Source organism: Trachypithecus francoisi, unplaced genomic scaffold, assembly GCF_009764315.1.
Source record: "Trachypithecus francoisi isolate TF-2019V2 unplaced genomic scaffold, Tfra_2.0 Lachesis_group16, whole genome shotgun sequence".
NCBI classification, from domain to species: domain Eukaryota; kingdom Metazoa; phylum Chordata; class Mammalia; order Primates; family Cercopithecidae; genus Trachypithecus; species Trachypithecus francoisi.
In genome coordinates, this window is record NW_022681461.1 from 312,318 (window position 1) to 330,510 (window position 18,193).

Below are 18,193 nucleotides of genomic sequence, written 5' to 3' on the forward strand. Positions count from 1 at the left end.
CCTGCAGGCCTCTCTCAGGATTCAGCCTAGATGAGTAACTTAGATGAAGTCGTTTGTGCTAACTCTGCTGGGGGTCATAACCTTTTTCCTCCGATAGGAGGGTCGGCTGTGTTCCTGCCATGTGGAAAGCAGAACCTTCTGACCTGCCCAGGAAAGGAAAACAGTGCTCTAGTGAGAGGACGGACTCTGACCACGGGCGCTGGGCAAAGGAGCCGCGCCGGAGAACGGCATCATCCAGGGATGTTTGTTTTCCCCTTAAAGAAAATCTCCAAGGTGCTGAGTAGTAGGCATAGTCCGAGGCAACTTGAAATACTAGTTGAGTTTTTCAGTGAACTCGCGAGGGGAAGCAAAACAAACTCACCCTGTTCTCAGCTGTGGGTTAAAATAACACAGTGAAAGAACGTAAATTGGGGACTGAGATGTACCGTGCAGATACAGGGATTTAAAGTGCTCTCCTGGCCTTTCCCCGCCTTCTGCTTCCAGTCATCCCACCCACCAGAGAATTGTGCCATCTTTCTGTGTTATCATAACAGACTACATTTGTTATCTCTCTGAAGGTGCATCATTCTCTCTCATGCATCTTTTCATATTTTCTCTGACATTTATTTCCATTTTATTTTAGTTTCATATTTTAGCCCTTGTTCTCCTGGTATGAGTGAATTCTTTTATATTGTTTTGTTTTTCACTTAAAGTGACAAAAGTCACCTCTTTTACTTCTGGTCCTCAGGTTTTTTTTTTCTTCTATTCTGATACTCTTCATTTTTTAAATTATTTCAAGTTCCTTTCATTTAGTTTGAATAATTTTCGCAACAGAAAAACAAGGAAAATATGAATAACTCACGAAAAACAATTAGGATGATTGGATCAGCCAGCTGTGCAGAGGACAGGATGAACAGTTGTGATTGCAACAGTGAATTTTATGTGTTTTTAAACTAATAGATTTCACTAAATGGCTATTGGTTTTGGAAGAGGAACGCACATTTTTTTCTTTTTTTACCTTTTTTAGCTGATTCAAAGATAAAATTGTGTGCCATCACAGATTAAGGAATGTTTTTACAAATATATGCATATAATATAAAGATTTAGTAATCGTTTTATCAATATTCTAAAGATTAGAATGTATAGTAGAATAGTCTTTTATGAAATAATGTACTTATGGAAAATATATGACTGGGATATGATTCCTTTAGAGGAAGAAAATTTCAATTTTCAGATTCAGAGGAAGCACTCTTCCTAGTCTATACATATCATAAGTGGAGAGCGAGTTTTACAGTCCTCATTTCAGGTCTTCAGTAAGCGTGTATGATGATATCAGGAGTATTCATTGGCTCAGTTTCAAATCATTGAAAATTCAGCCGTGGTAAGGTTGGCTCCTACGTGTATTAGCGTTTCCAAGCCAGTGGTCTCGGCTGGGGTGAGATTGTCAGCTCTCTGTTAGGATTAGTTACAACGAACACAGGGCAAATGGTTTCCAACAACAGTGCACTTCAAGGTTACCTTCATAATTCTTTTCTGCAGAACCCAAGAAACAATACTCTTGAGTTTCTCAGTGTTCAAATTGTTAAAAATTTGCTGAAATTTTCTTTCACATATTCAGAGTGAAACATAAAGATCTAGAAGGATGGTTGTGAAAAGTATGGACCTTATAGTATGTAGTGGGCATTTTCATTGAGGCCAAATGATAAATTCTGTTTTCCAAATCTTTAAGGGGAAAAAAAAAAAAACTATTTTCCTTGTTGTTATATATTCTTAAATTCTAGAGTATTTTCACTTTACTTTTATTTCATTTGTTCCTTATACATACTTGACTCTGAACCAAAATCAATGATAATCTTAGTTTGAATGATAATTCACAGATTTAAAAAATTGTATGTAAAATCCAATTTGGTTTATGCATTTTTTAGCATTTGTTGTTCCTTTTAAATTTTATATATTGTAAGAATACTTTTATTACAGTACTAATATTCAAAATGATAAAGGTAGGTGCAAATTTTAAACTATTTAATAAAGTACTGCTGTGTTTGTCTTTTGTGACAAAGGTATATTTTATGTTCAGTTTATGATTTCTGAAAATGAATGTTAAGACTACTAAAAATTATTTGGCTCTTTTTTGGACCCAAAAGAGCAGATGGTGACTGCGGTAGGCTTGACTCCAGAGCCATCAGCACACAAAGCTTAGCAAAATGGCACAGAGTGAACCTACAGAGTGCTGAGCTGAGGGTTCCTTCACTTTGTAGGAACTACCCCGCTTTCAGCAAAATAGGAGGCTTAGGCAGCCAGTCTTGTGCAACGGAGGCAACACTGCAGTTGAGTGCTTTCCCAGGCGTTGGTGCCCTGGCCTCTTTTTGAGAGTACCATTGCTCTGTGAGAATTCATAACTGGTCTACATTTATATAGCCGTAATCTCTTACAATAGCTTCATTGATACTTGATTTCCATAGAAAAGCTTTATGGATTCTAGTGAGTCACAGCTCTTGCAGCACCAGCCTACCGGTTTTCCCTCCCTTCATCCCTTCCTCCCTAACTGTGAGTGGCTTTGTATCCTGTGTTGTACTGATTGTGCCTTTGGATGACAACTTACTTGAGTGATGGGGGAGGCAGAATAATTTATTAAAAGTAATTACAAAGAAACCAAACAGAAGGCGTAATTACAGTGCTGTTAATACGCAATTTGTGACTTTATTGCTGAAATATTTGGAACTCAGTTGAGATTCTTGGTCCTATTTGTGGGTCTCTCATTTTCCCTTGTAAATCCCTAATAAATAATGTATTAAAGTTTCTGTACCCAGGTCTCATTTTAGATGAGGTTTCACAAAGTCTTGGCTTTGTTTGCTGGTTTTTTTTTGTTTTTTTTTTTAAGCTGGACCAAGGAGTAATCGCTGATTAAAGGTATTTTTGGTAGCCTCAGGAAGGACATCTGATCTGTATAATTTAATACTGTTAAATTATTATCTGTTGCATAGATTTACTTATTTTTCCTAATTTCCCTAGCCATTGATTTTTTATTTTATTTTATTTTATTTTTTTGAGACGAAGTGTCACTCTGTCCTCCAGGTTGGAGTGCAGCAACCTCCACCTCCCAGGTTCCAGTGATTCTCCTGCCTCAGCCTCCCGAGTAGCTGGGACTACAGGAGCGTGCCCCCGCACCTGGCTAATTTTTTCTATTTTTAGTAGAGACGGCGTTTCACCCTGTTAGCCCAGGATGGTCTCTATCTCCTGACCTCATGATCCACCCGCCTCAGCCTCCCAAAGTGCTGGGATTACAGGCGTGAGCCACCGTGCCTGGCTGATGTTTTTTTTTTTTCAGACTCTGCCATTTTGCTGGGCACGCCTGTAATCCAAGCACTTTGGGAGACTGAGGCAGGAGGATCGCTTCATACCAGGAGTTCCAGACAGCTTCGCTAACATAGAGAGACACCATCACTACAAAACATAAAGGAAGTAAAAATTAGGTATGATAGTACATGCCTGTAGTCCCAGCCACTCGGGAGCTTGAGGCAGTAGAATTGCTTGAGTTCATGAGCTGGAGGTTATAGCGAGCTGTAATCCTGCCACTGCACACCAGCCTGGTGACAGTGCAAGACCCAAACTTGGAAAAAAAAAAGAAAAGAGAAAAAGAATCTGTAGTTTAAAAAACATGTTCCAAGATTTCTGTGTACTAAAATTCCCGTTTTTAACTAGCATAATAGGGAAAGTTAAAGTATCATCATCCACTTACCTTCATGCACTTATTCACATATTTTAAAAAGAATCATTGGAACTACTCATATCATAATAGCTAACATTTCCCATGTGTCAAGCACTGTTCTAAATCCTTTCCATGTAGCAGCTCATGAAAATGTACCAGTAAAGTAGTATCACAAACAGCAATGACATTAGGATGTTGTAGAGTGCATCAAACACTTTTTGAAAGGGGTGAGGTGTAAAGAAGTCAAACAATTGCTATAAAAATAATGCTTTGGGCAACATTTGAAAATTCTCTTTAGTGCAGGTTATTGACAATCCTAGACCATCAGCATAAAGCACACATATCTAATTTAGGAAAATCCCAGCCGGGATGTATGTGAAAACATTTGGAAGTGTGCTGATAATTACACTACTATTGATTTTAGCAAGTTTGATGCCAGCAGCCATCAACTCTTCTGTGCCATGAGAGATGAAAGCCATTTTTATATAAAATGTTAGAGTTCGGCTGGAAAAGAGAGGCAGGCAGAGAAAAACTTTGTGGCTTTTTAGTTACTTTTATAGGAAGTATTAGTTTCATTCTTGTGACAGAATGCTTTACTTGGCAGTCATTCTCATGGACATTTTAAGGAGCTACTGTTTTGTGCCTGGGTCTCATATGGCACTAATAAGGTACGTTTTTTTTTTTTTTTAGTAGCACCTACTGGTGTCTGTGTGGGCTCAGGCCTGCCGTTGTTCCCATTCATTTTCTATTGGAGGAGGCTGACAGCAGCGTGTATCAAGTCTAGCCAACATATATTTCCCTCCATTTCAGAGTCTGTGCCCACAGAAGAGTTATACTCGAGCTTTTAATCTCTAACACTTAGGAAAGGGCCTGGCCACATGCAGCCTCAATAAGTATTCGTTGAATGAATTGAATGAATCCCACAAATGGCATTTATTTTATAAACACATACCTGGCTATTGCATTAAAAAACTTTTTTTCACTATTCAGGTGTTTTTTAATTTTGTTTTTTAATTATAGAGGTTTTCATCAAAATATATTTGGTAGAGTTTTCCTGTTTTTTGGGGGGGGGGGTCGGTGGTGGGGGCGGTGATCTCTCTTCTGTAAAGAGAGCTTGGATTCCTGCAGAGCTTATCCTGGTCCCAGCTGTGCCACCTAATCACGTGTCCCTTGAGTTTGTCACGTGACCTTTGCTTTCCTCTGAAAATCCTTTTATTCAGTAGACCAGTTAGGCCCATTTATAATAATTGGTAAAATCAATATGTTTGACTTCAAGTTTTTCCCACAGTTTTATGATTTTTTGAAAAGTATTGTCCTTTTTTGATATTTAGGGAGGCTTCTATTTTTGGTTTAATGGTTACTTTGACGTAATACTTTTTTTCTGCTCTTGTGTATTGATTCCCTGCTGTGAGAGATAAATCAGTCATTTACCTTTTCTTCCCCCTCCTCCCTTTATTTTCCATCATGTGACTTGAAATTTTTTTTTTTTTTTTTTTTTGAGGGGGAGTCTCGCTCTGTTGCCTGGACTGGAGTGCAGTGGCCAGATCTCAGCTCACTGCAAGCTCCGCCTCCCGGGTTTACACCATTCTCCTGCCTCAGCCTCCCGAGTAGCTGGGACTACAGGCGCCCGCCACCTCGCCCGGCTAGTTTTTGTATTTTTAGTAGAGACGGGGTTTCACTGTGTTAGCCAGGATGGTCTCGATCTCCTGACCTCATGATCCGCCCGTCTTGGCCTCCCAAGGTGACTTGAAATATTATCCTTTCTTTTTACTTTCTGTAAATACCTGTAAGACAGTCAGCTGGTCGATTATATTTTCCATATAATCTCCTCATGATTCCCTTCTTGATGGTTGGACTGTGTCTACAATGTCAGAGCATAAAGGCATTACATACTATGCTGTACCCTTTATAAAATCACTTAGTTTTAATTCTGTGGGTTATGTTTAATGTTCATCATCTGCTTTTAGATTGATGTCTTTTCAGTCAGTTCTGAAGCTCGTTTTCTAGTAGATGTCTCAGGAAGAGCCTAGGGCACTTATGGTCCCTGGTTTTTTGCATGTTTTAAGTTTGTGCTGTTTATACCTGAAGATCATGTCAGCTAAATAAGAAATCCTTGGTTCATATTTTTAAATTTAATTATCTGAAGTCTGTTACTCCATTGTCATCCTGCATAAAGTCGAATACTGGTCTCATTTCTTTCCCTTGGAGTGACCTGGTCATTTTTCCTGGACACCCAGATTTTTTCTATACATTCCAATAATTTTAGTTTAATATGTCTCGTTGTGGGTTACTTTCCCCTGTTGTCACTTGGCTTTTGAGCTTTATTTTCCTTGTCTGTAAAATGAGAATAACTTTTTTTTGTTTTGCTTACTCACGGTAGATAGGAAGTGAAATAAGATGTATATGAAGTGATGTAAATGTATTATTTTACTATCTCGTTATCCTTTAAAGTTTTTGTTGTTAGAAACTTTGAAATTTAGACAGCCTGAGCAACATGGTGAAACCTTATCTCTACCAAATACAAAAACTGTCTGGGCATGGTGGCTCATGCCTGTAATCCCAACACTTTGGGAGGCCAAGATGGATGGATGGCGTGAGTCCAGGAGTTCAAGACTAGCCTGGGCAACATAGTGAGATCCCATCTCTAGAAAAAAAAATACAAACATTAGCGGGACGTGGTGGTGCACGTCTGTGGTCCAGCTCCTCCAGGGCTGAGGTGGAGGGTCCCTGTCCCAGCTCCTCCAGGGCTGAGGTGGAGGGTCCCTGGAGCCTGGGAGGCAAATGTTGCTGTGAGCCTAGGTCGTTCTGCTGCCTTCCAGCCTAGGTGACAGAGCAAGACCCTGTTTCAAAAAAAAAAGAAAAGAAACTTAAGAGTACTTCATTTTATGAGTGTATGAACTTGAGTTGATGTTCTGTCTGTGAAAAGTAGACAGTGGCTACCCAGTGAGTCTTCTGTGTCCTGACAGTAAATAACCTTTTCCTGACTCCATGTGGTAAGCAGGCTCTCTGCGTCTGCTCATGGGGGACTACTACTGGACTGAAGGAGTGGTGCTTTCTGAAGTAGCTCACCTAGAAAATTCCATTTCCATTTATCTTCTCACACTCTTGCCTGTCGTGTTAGTTCCCCACTCGGAACTCTGGGTTTACGTGATTTCAGTTTATATGTGCATAGAGAAACACTTAGAAAAAATTACTGTCTTTTTCAGATAATGAGGATTGCTGAAAACCTAAGTCAGCCTGAACAACAGTACATTTTCTTGAATTTATTGTACACAAGCCCCCACGTAAGAGGCTGCTGGAAAATACCAAAGAGACATGAGAGATGTCATTTCTGGCCATGGGGGAGATAAAACACACAGCATATCAAAGATCACTTACAGAGCATCCTGTGATAAATAAAGCCACACCAGCATAGCACAAATTAAAGACATGAGTATACGACGCATTTTTACCCGAGGCTACCCTGGACTAGAGTTTCCATGCCTGGTCTTTGTTTTGATAAAGCAACACTTGACACATGTAGGCTGGAAGTTATGGTGGGAAATTGGGTAATTGAATTAACTGAATCCATTTTAGTGCTTTTACCTGGTTTGTAAGCACAGATAGGGGTTTGATTGATGTATCTGTAAATAGTGTTAGTGTCTTTATTTGAATATATGATTTTAAAAATTCGTCCATGTTTCACAGGTAAAGCTGGAACCTATTGTAGAAGTCCTGCTGACACCTGTGGATCAAATTGATTTGGAAACCCAAGGCCAGAAATGTAATACTGTTGGTTATTCTGTGCATAACACATTTCTTATTCTATATTTCTTCAAACAATTTACAATTTTTGTTTGATGTTCACAACATAGAAAACCCTGCATTGTATGGATATATACCACATTTTGTTGATCTACTTACTGGTTATGAGACGTTTCGAATTTTTTTTTGCAGTTTTTGACTATAGAGCAATAGAGAATACCGAGATGAACAGAAGAGTTTGTAGTTAGATGTAGAAAACTGTGTAGGATAGGAGAGTTTATAGTTAGATGTAGAACACTGTTACAGCATAGAAGATAGAATTGAATCAGACCCGTGTCAGGTGCAGGAAAGTGCAGTAGGTATCGGAGCAGTTTGGATCTCTATAAGGGAAGTCATCACTTTGGGCTATTTTCATTGTTCATGAGCCCTCGTTCAGGCTGATAGCAGGATGCAAATATTTGTTCAATTTCATTCAACTCTTGTTATTTTGTATAATCGAGGATACCATAATTCGTATTCTCAAAATCCAGATTGTCTTCGTGAGCACATACTCACTATGAAATTTTTTTTTTCTTTCTATTTTTAGTAGAGACAGGGTTGCGCCATGTTGGCCAGGCTGGTCTCGAACTCTTGACCTCAAGTGATCCGCCTGCTTTTGCCTCCCAAAGTGCTGGGATTACAGGTGTGAGCCACTTTGCCTGGCCTCAGAAATTAATCTTTTATCTTTGGCTCATAAATGTGAAATCAAAGTGCCACAGCAAGTTTAGGCTACTTCTGAACTTGGTTCAATCTGTTTTACCCTCACTCTTTTTTCCTTTAACTTGCATTAAGCTTCCTCCCCACAAGGCCCACTATAAACCTTTGGTTTCAAGGCAAAATAAAATGTTTCAGAATTGGGGATGGTAACTTTAAGTTCTAGAGTTATTCAGCGTTTCCTTCTCTTGTGATTTTTTTTTGAAACGTATTCTCATTCTGTCACCCAGGCTTGAGTCCAGTGGCATGATTATGGCTCACTGTAAGCTCAAACTTTTGGATTCAAGTGATTCTCCTGCCTCGGCCTCCTGAGTAGCTGGGAGCCTTTTTTTTTTTTTTTTTTTTTTTTTTAAAGAGACAGGGTTTATGTTACTGGTCTTGAACTACTGGCCCCAAGCAATCCTTGTGCTTCAGCCACCCAAAGTGCTAGAACTACAGGCCTGAGCCACCACTCCCGACCCTGGCATTTTCTTACATAAGGTAGCAGTAGTCATTTTATGTGGCCTCACTTGTAACTACAAATCATAAAGCTCATGCTATTAATTTTCTGTGGCAATTTTCTACCATTAATTTGGTGTCCAAGAAGAGAAAAAGGTATGAAGGGCATGAGACGTTAAACAGGAATGGCAGAAAGAATCCAGGAGAAAAGCAGAATGTGCCTCTGGGTCCTGTTTGTATACAAGTGGTTTCTGTTTTCTCCCCCTAACCATCACACATATGTGAGCTGTAGTTTTCCGTGTCGAAGCTACACAGTCAGGCATCACTTGGTTATGGGGAAGTGCTTCATGCGGCTATTCCATTGTCGTGAGAACGTCATAGAGTGGACTTAGACAAACCTAGGTGGTAGGGCCTGTTGCTCCTACGCTTCAAATGTGTACAATATGTTACTGTGCTGAATGCTGCAAGCAATTGTAACACGTTGGTAATTATTTATGTATCCAAACATACCTAAACATAGAAAAGGGACAGTAAAAATTCAGTGTTATATTCTTATGGGACCACTGTTGTGTATGTGACCCATCGTTGACTGAAATGTGATGCAGTGTGTGACTGTGCCTCCCACATTTACTCCTGATGACAAAGGTAAAGATTGCTGAGTGCCCCCATAGACAGCAAAGATGGTGATTCGGAGGCTTGCTCTTCATGACTTTCTTGAGTTATATGTCGTGTGTATGTTGCATGCCAGGAAATTCACCCACAGTTTGTTTAGTTTTAAGAAATGCTTATAGTTGTGTACCTGATACCACAATCCAGTTTTAGAACATTTCCATCCCCCAGAAAGTTCCTTGTGGCCATTTGTGGTCAATCCCCATTCCTCCTCCTAGCCCCAGGCAAATACTAGTTGGCTTTCTGGTTTATAGTTTACCTTCTCTAGAAATGTCATATAATTGAATCATACACTACTCAGTCTGCTGAATCTGCTCCTTTCATTGTAAAGTTTGAGTTCCAGTGGGGTTGCATGTATCACTAATTCCTTTTTATTTTAAAGTCATATTGCATTGTATGGATATATACTACATTTTGTTGATCTACTTACTGGTTATGAGACGTTTCGAATTTTTTTTTGCAGTTTTTGACTATTAAGAATAGTGCATCTGTGGACGCTGGTGTAACTGTCTTTGTGTAGACGTATGTTTGCGTTTCTCTTGGGTGGATACCTAGGCCTTGAATGGCTTGGCTATATGGCAGGTATATGTTTAACTTTTTAAGAAGTTGCTAGACTGTTTTCCAAATTAGCTGTACCATTTTACATTTCCACCAGCAGTGTTGAAGGTTTTTAGTTTCTCTGCCTCCTTGTCAGCTCCTGATATTGTCAGACTTCTTTATTTTCGCCACGCTGGTGGGTGTTCAAACATGCTTTCTTGCACTTAACGTTTTATTTCTTGAGAGGATTTGAAAGTGTCTGGATACTTTAATGCTGCTCTTGTCTTCCACTTTTACAGACCAGAAGGCGTTGGCCCACTAAGTGGGAAATCTGAATGTCTCACACGAGATTCCCGAATGAGTCACTGAGCCTAGAATCTTCATGCGTCAGTTGGAGTTGGAGCAACCTGCTTTTGTTCTCTCAACTCTTGTGACTCGGAATCCTCTCTGTCCTTGTAGCATTGTTAGGTGTGCCTTTCTTTGTGTCCTTTCAGAATCACCTGTTCTTGTCCTCTGTGGAATTGTGTCTGATGACACGCAGCTTGTTTCCTGCAGAAGTATGCTAGTGTCGTGAAGAGGTTCTCGCTGCCTCTGGGCTGCAGCACACAGGCGCTGGGCGGTCGGACCTGGTTTCCGAGGCTGGCTCCACATGACTGTGTGCCGCGTGTCATCCTGTGAAAGGGCAGACACGTGCCTGTCAGAGCCTTGTGGGAGTTAGTGAGGGGACTTCTCTAAGGCAGCTGGTACTCACTCAATACTTAATGTATCTTAAGGCACCTCTTCACAGAAGGCGGTGGAAGGCTGCCTACGTGATGGCGTGTAGATAGCGATGCCATCCGTTTGTTTTTTTCTCCTCCATGACAGAGAAACAGGAAAACATTCCTAAATTTATTTATAGATGTTAAAAAAAAATAGGCTTGTTTTTTTCCGGTAACTGTTCTCCGGCCAGCAGCAAGTATAGCAACGGTACTTTTATGAGTTGGTATGTTTATTCCCTGTCTTTTGGCTTTATTCAAGAAAACCAGTTGTGTTTCTCAGAGCAACTGTATTGTTTCAGTTGCCACTCTCTTCACTTTGTCCGTGACAGTATAATAAACTATCCTTGTCCCTTCTCCAAATTGGAAGCTCCCTAGGTGGTGGTCAGGCTGTTGATGAGATTTGTATTCCAGCAAAGCTCCATTTTAGATAATCTGTCATCATTTTTTATATGCAATAAGTCACTGATTTTGTTTCTTTTGTTCAGTTTTAATTTGAAGTTCCTTTAAAGACTGTTGGAGCTTTTGCAAATACCCAGCTAATTGAAAGGCACTTAAGATCAGGCCCACCTCCTGCATCAGCACATTGAAGTTTTCTGTCTAAAGGAGGGTTCCAGCTACCTGTTACCCTTTTGCTAAACACAGTTGCGGTGTTGCAGTGTATTTCATGACAAAAGTGCACTCTAGTTTTCTGTGAAATGATTGTTTTCTCTGAAATGATTCTTGGTCATGTTGAGTTTCTAAATGTTAAAGAGAACATAGTGTTTTTGACCTGTGGAAATCTCATCTTGGTGCCATGGTGCTGCACAGGCCATCAGGAAGAACTGACAAGTTGAGGCAACTTGAGAAAATAAAGTCATCACCAGCAAGAAGCTGTGAACATAGCCGGAAGATGATAACCCCCGCACCTGGAGGAGCGTGCTCGTGAGTAGAATGTTTGAAAGCTACTGGAGGTCCTCCATAGATGCGTGTGCTGGTCCTAAGGAGAAGGAGGAGGACGAGGATTGCCCCGGAGGAACACCTGAAGTCCCAGTTGAGCACTTCGTTTGGGAAGCTGTCCAAGGCAGGAGTTGTGATTTTTGGGAAAGGCCTCACAAGTTCTCTAATTCAAGGCCTTGTTTTACGTGTGAGAGTGCAGAGGCCCTGAGAAGTGCTGATTCCCAGGCCTGCATCCTGGCTGAAACTAGAGCCTGGGTCTCCTGTGGCTTTTTCCAGCTGTCTGCCTGCGCAAGCATGGAGGCAAAGCTGCTTTGGGTTCCAGGTGAGGAGAGAGGTGTCGAGGTGGCTTTACTGTATTGTGGGGCATAGACACTGAGGGAGACAGGGAAAGGTTTGGGACACTCAAGATGATACCTCTGAAGGCCACCTTTTGTGGACTAGACACACGTCCACAGGGAGGGCCGTTTCCTGGCTCATGGAGGACCTTTCCATTTGGGCTAGGAGTAAACTGAGTCAGATTTGGAGAGATCAGTCATTCCAAAGAGCAGGTAAGGATTCTTTGGTAACACAGCTGTGTTCACTGCAAAGGTTTATGTGAAATTGTGCTTTTCCTGTTACATTAGTGAATTTTACAAGGCACAGATTATTTGACATTTTTGTGGTGTTTGTTACAGACGAAGCAACTGTGACATGAAAATATTATTTAAAAAAGAAAAAAAGAGAAACATAGGGCCGGGCGTGATGGTTCACGGCGTGACGGTGGCCGGCGTGACAGTGGCCGGCATGATGGTTCACGCCTATAGTTTTAGCATGTTGGGAGGCTGAGGGCAGGTGGATCGTTTGAGCTCAGGAGTTCAAGACCAACCTCGGCAACATGGTGAAACCCCGTCTCTACTAAAAATACACAAATTAGCCAGGTGTGGTGCTGCATGGCTGTGGTCCCAGCTACTCAGGAGGCTGAGGTGGGAGGATTGCCTGAGCCTGGGAAGTGGAGGTTGCAGTTGAGCCAAGACTGTGCCACTGCACTCCAGCCTGGGCAACAGAGTGAGACCTTGTCAAAAAAAAAAATCAAACGTAAGCATGGCCGGATAAATTGACATTTTATTTTGAAATGCAGTAATGGCACCCTCACAAATGAACTTTTCACCAGTCTGTGCTGGTATTTGTAAATACATATATTAGTATTGTTTTCTGAAATGCAAAGCTGATTTTCATGTTTATACATATTCATACCTTGATAGGTTACAATTTTAGATTTTCTTTCTGCAGTCTGCCTGACTTGGCTATTTGTTCATAGGCCAGATCAGACTACCCTCATTCCCCGAAACAGTATTGACAAAATTAATACTGAACTTGGATTGTGAAGAGTTTAGTGCCCCAGAACTCTCTGTGTTACTGGCAGAGCAAAGTGAGTAGGAATAGTATGGCTTAGGGAAAAAGACATATTTTCTCTCTAACACAACTGGCAGATACTGAGGTGGGCAGGTGGCAAGAAAAGGCAAGTACTGAGCTGATTCAGACTTGCAGAAAGCTTCCTCTCCTCCTCCTTAGCAAAATGAAAGACTCTGGGGAATGACACCTGCCTTTCCCTGCCTTGAGGAACCCGGCATCGTTTAGTCTTTATTGAAGATTAATTTAATGACTTGGTCAACAGTAGCATTACGTAATCACAGAGCATCAGATTATCATAAGACAAATTTAAATGATGCTGAAGTATCTTCCAGCAGACAATTAGTGATGTACCAGCATGCGTGTGTAGCTTGTGTGGGTGTGTGTGCATGCAAGCACGCACATGTGCGCACACACACACAGTCTCATTGGCCTTTGGCCTCTGAACAGGGGGCAGGTTTGGACTGGGGCCTGCTGTGTGACCACAGTCTCCCATCTTGTATTGAAGCTACATCGCTGTGTGCATCTGACTCTTGACTCACACTCTGACCGACGCCTTCGTTTCTGGAGAACTGCCCTGTTTCATGCAAGAGTCACTGTCATCAGGAGCCATCTCAGGGAGAGGCTCAGGGGGAAGTGTGAAGGTGGAGCAAGCACACTGGCTCCAGAACAGTAGGTGAAGAAGGACTATTTCTGTTTAGATTTGCTTAACCTCATACTCACTTTCTTGGGAACCCCTGATGGAGTTCAAGGTCATAGAAGAGAAGAAATCAGACACTGCTACCGGACTCTTGCTCTTGGGTTCAGATTCTTCAGTGGGAGGGGAGAAGAGAGTAATCACAAGTGATTGTTGTAGATTTTGTCTCAGCTTTTTTTGTGTGTCAAACCTGTGTTGAGATCATACACTGTTACAGAGAAAGGAGAGGAGGCGTATTATAAATGTGTGTGGACTTCAGTGTTATTCCTTCTCTTCAAAATGATCTTCCAGGTATCTAGAGGGTGAGGTATGTCATTTACATGAAGATTAAGAATAAAAAAGAAAGTACCTCTGTGGTATTCTTAGTGGGGGTTTTTCCTCTGAAAAACTGTTGCCAGCATATTTGGGAATACATCCTTTTTTTTTTTTTTTTTTTGAGAGCGGAGTCTCGCTGTGTCACCCAGGCTGGAGCGCAGTGGCGCGATATCGGCTCACTGCAAGCTCCGCCTCCCGGGTTCCCGCCATTCTCCCGCCTCAGCCTCCCAGTAGCTGGGACTACAGGCACCCGCCACCGCGCCCGGCTAGTTTTTTGTATTTTTAGTAGAGACGGGGTTTCACCGTGTTAGCCAGGAGGGACTCGATCTCCTGACCTCGTGATCCGCCCGTCTCGGCCTTCCAAAGTGCTGGGATTACAGGTTTGAGCCACCGCGCCCGGCCATACATCCTTATTTTTTTTGAGACGGGGTCTCTGTCGCCAGGCTGGAGTGCAATGGCCCGATCTTGGCTCACTGCAGCCTCTGCCTCCTGGGTTCAAGCGATTCTCCTGCCTCAGCCTCCCGAGTAGCTGGGACTACAGGCGCCCGCCACCACGCCCGGCTAATTTTTTTTTGTATTTTTAGTAGAGATGGGGTTTCACTGTGTTAGCCAGGATGACCTTGATCTCCTGACCTCGTGATCCACCCGCCTCAGCCTCCCAAAGTGTTGGGATTACAGGCGTGAGCCCCCGCGTCTGGCCTATTTTGTTTTTGTTTTTGTTTTTTTTAAGACAGTTCATTATTGTCTATCTTAATATCATATTAGAAATCACTCAAAATAAAGTAGCTGTTTTAACAATAGCTCAATGGAAAGAGTTAATTTGTTGAGAGTGTTTTACTTCCCAATAAGTGTTTTGATTTAGTTTTCTTAGCAAGAGTAGTGTTTGTCTGTTGTGGATGGACACATTTCCCCCCTTTCCCAGAACATGTGTGGTTTCCATTAACTTATTTTTCCGTAGAACTTTTGTGGGTCACCTGCGCTATTAGGGTTAAATTGAGATCTTAAAGGTCCTTTCTCCCCGCTACAGTCCGGAACGACATGGGTTTGGGATCAGACAAACTGATTGAAATCCCACCTTTGCCCGTCACCGGCTTTTTCACGCTGGATCGACTAGCTTGTCTAAGTCTCAGTTTCCTCACCTGTAAAACAGACTCCATGGGAGAACACTTTGCCCAGAGCTGCCCCTGGATCATGGGTCACAGACAGTAGTTATTAACATTACTGGGGAATGGGCTTTTCCAGTACTGTTTTCAGACTTAAAGTCATTTGTCATCTGTGGTGTGTTATGGGAACAGAAGATGCCCCTGAGAACTGATAGGACAGACCAGGAAGTGTAGCTGCAGGAAGAGTGGCGGTGAGGGCACGTTTGGAACATCAGTGTGGCGGATGTGGACCAGCTGAAATGTCCCCAGCATTAAGACTGGGAAAGCGGCCCAGTCACTTCTCTAGTGGGTCCCAGCCACAGGTGCAGAGGGCACCTGCCTCCCAGGCTGGCCCAGGAAGCTGCCCCATGGGGCCACTCTGCTCCGGTCAAATACTGCCTCAGGTTCTGTTGGAAGTTTCCAGTTGGCTCCTCCACAGGGAGTTTCGGTTGAAGTCACCGGAGCTGTTTTATTGATTTTGGTTGGTGTCTTTGTGAGCTCAATTTACAAAAAGTCTGGTTATCCACAAAAATGCCTGCTGATGTCCTGAGCAACGGAAGAATTCCAGAAAGCTTTCAACAGCAAGTGTTGAGATCTCCCCTGACCCCCGCCTCCCAGCAACTACAGAGGTCCGAGTTTACAGTAACTATTATTCTTGTGTGGAATTGGCTCTGGATAGTTAATAAGTTTCCCTGAGCGCTGACTTACTAACAGAAACCCACTTAGTCACGGAAGAAGTGGGTCCAGTGTTCGTCCCAGCTATGAGTAATGGGTTATGCATGATTTAAAAAGGCTTCTCAGAGAGGCCTTGCTTATGTAGTGAACGATCAATATTTTTGAAAAGAAGTTTTTATAGGTAAGCCATAACATTACTTGATAATCAGACATCATTTTCAAGTAGTTAAAAGGGTCATTGGATAAAGCCCAGTGGACCGATGCTGGCTTCCTAATTGCTAAGGGCTGAAACTCCACATGCCCTGTAAATTATGAGCATGCTTGAATTTTTTATGGGGAAAGACATTATGTTTTTATGTCGGATAATATTCATGTCAGATGTTAGATCAGCCAGCCGGCTCTATCATCCAGGCAGGTTGCTTTTATCCCCACCTGATCCCCGCTTTTCCTTGCAAAGTTTATTTTAATTGGAGAGTCAGGAATGAGAGGAATGTAGGATGGGAATGAATCATGAGAAAAATGCCACCAGTCGTTTTTCTTATTCCATGTCCTTGTTGGGATATCCTTACCTTTGTCAACAGAGAGCAGCAGTTCGGCCGCAAGCTCGCAAGCAGCCACTGGCAGCATTGCCTGCAGGAGGCCTTGGGAACATGCTTATTGTTTTCTCCAGGCTGTGCTGTTCTTCCCCTCAGCCTTGCAAGTGACCAGGGATCTCCTAGGCCTAGAGAAACGCCACCTGGCCATTGGCCACAGCCGTTTCTAGATGGGGTATTTGTGTGGCCCCTGTGCCACACAGAGTACCGACCGCCCAAGAGATGGCAGTGGTTTCGTACTCTGGGCCTGAGCGTGTGGCCCCACGTTCCATGAAGCCTTTGGCTGGTTTGTGTGCCAGAGTGTCTCTGAGAGGAGGGAGAATAATTTTATTGCTTTCTTCTCAAAATAAAGGAAATACTCAAGGGGATGGTGGGAGGGGAGGGGATAAATATAGCGTTTCCGATTTCCTGCTTCCTCTACTCTTCCACAGCGTTTCACTTTTCGTAAGGTTAGATTTTCATCCTATCAACTTCAGCTAAAAATAATTCCAACCATTTCTATCAGATTGGCCCTCTTATCATTTATGTACTTGTTACTATTTGGCTTTCCTATTCAAAACCTTTTTTTCCCCTTAGGCCAATGAACTGTTTTACTTTATTAGCTTCATATTTATTTGTTGGTGCATAATAGATATACATAGTTTTAGGGTACATGTGATTTAGTACAATCATATAATTTATAAAAATCAAATCATTATATTTGGGATCTCCATCAACTTAAATATTTGTCTTTTCTTTAAGCGAGAACCATTCTCAAAAGCTTTTCTACAGGGAGGAAATAGTCTACAGTGCTCACCTGCTGCACCTGGTGTATGTGTCGTGGTCTTGTGGTTGGGGCACTCTTGGTATCCTGCCTTTGGATGGTCAGAAATTCTGGCTTGTCCTTGCTCTTCCTTCACCCATGACCCATTTTCCCAGCCAAGGCCATTACATATGCTAGTGTCCCCCTACTCCTTCCAGCCTTCTGTTAACAGATACTGTCAACCCACAGCCACTGCAGACATGGCCCATTGCTACTTCCTTGTCCACAGCAACAGTGCTGGATACGGCTCAGTGCCTTGTCAGACAGACAAGGGTGGTTGGTGGGCCTGCAGAGCAGACCTGGTAGGTTAGCTGCGAGAGCTGACCCCACCGAGTCAAGCAGTGAGTTTAGTAGGTACTTGGCAAGAGTTAATTCATCAGGAGTTGGGAGAAAAGGCGCAAGAAAGTTCGTCTTAGATTATTGGGCGTGGGCTCCCTGCTCGCCACTTTGGTATTTTCATTTTGTGTAATTAAGTCCATAGTGACTTGAACAAAGAAAACCTAACTTTAAAGTCGGGAGGTAAGTGACTTGTGTAAGGTTTTAGGTTACATGAGCGAAAGGTAAGAGTTTCTGTAGTGTCATTTTCTAATTGTTCAGAGTACCCATTATCATGCTTAGCCTAGGCGTCTGGCTTGGGTTTGCCCATTCTAAAAGTCCTGTGTTCCTAGGGCCATGGTCATGATCCTCACTGGACTCTGCCGGTTCCCAGGCCCCAGCACTGCCCCCGCCGGCAGCAAGCAGTAATAAGTAAGCTCTGCGTGGTTAAGCCTAATAGGGCTGTGACCCAGTTTGAACTCCGTAATGAGGAAAGAGCAGATTTATTTGCTCCCCTGCATGCCTCCCTCCCCCGTGTTCCTTTATTATCTTTAAGAGGAAATTGAATAGCAAAATTCTGCATTCTCATAATGCTAATGGACTGATGTCATCTTTTCCATTCCAAAGTCAAGAAAGTAAAAACCGGAACATAGATTTAACACTTCATAGCTACCAAGGACTTCAGCACAGGTTCTTTTTGTGTGTATATATGTTTTTAACAACTGTAAGGCATAATTTACAT

General features: G+C 42.3%; 1 protein-coding gene across 27 annotated transcripts in view; it reads left to right on the forward strand.

The window, feature by feature from the left end:
- AOPEP (aminopeptidase O (putative)) overlaps positions 1 to 18,193 on the forward strand; it is a 378,597-nt gene that overhangs the window by 290,656 nt on the left and 69,748 nt on the right. Inside the window, exon 14 of one of the 27 annotated variants that reach the window (XM_033236613.1) lies at positions 7,376 to 7,451. The exons of 24 other annotated variants lie outside the window; for them this stretch is intronic. In XM_033236613.1, the coding sequence (XP_033092504.1) occupies positions 7,376 to 7,451 (76 nt within the window). Of the gene's footprint in view, positions 1 to 97; positions 1,705 to 7,375; positions 7,452 to 13,420; positions 13,969 to 18,193 lie in introns of those variants that run through there. 2 more of the 27 variants (XM_033236609.1, XM_033236615.1) reach the window with 2 other exon arrangements.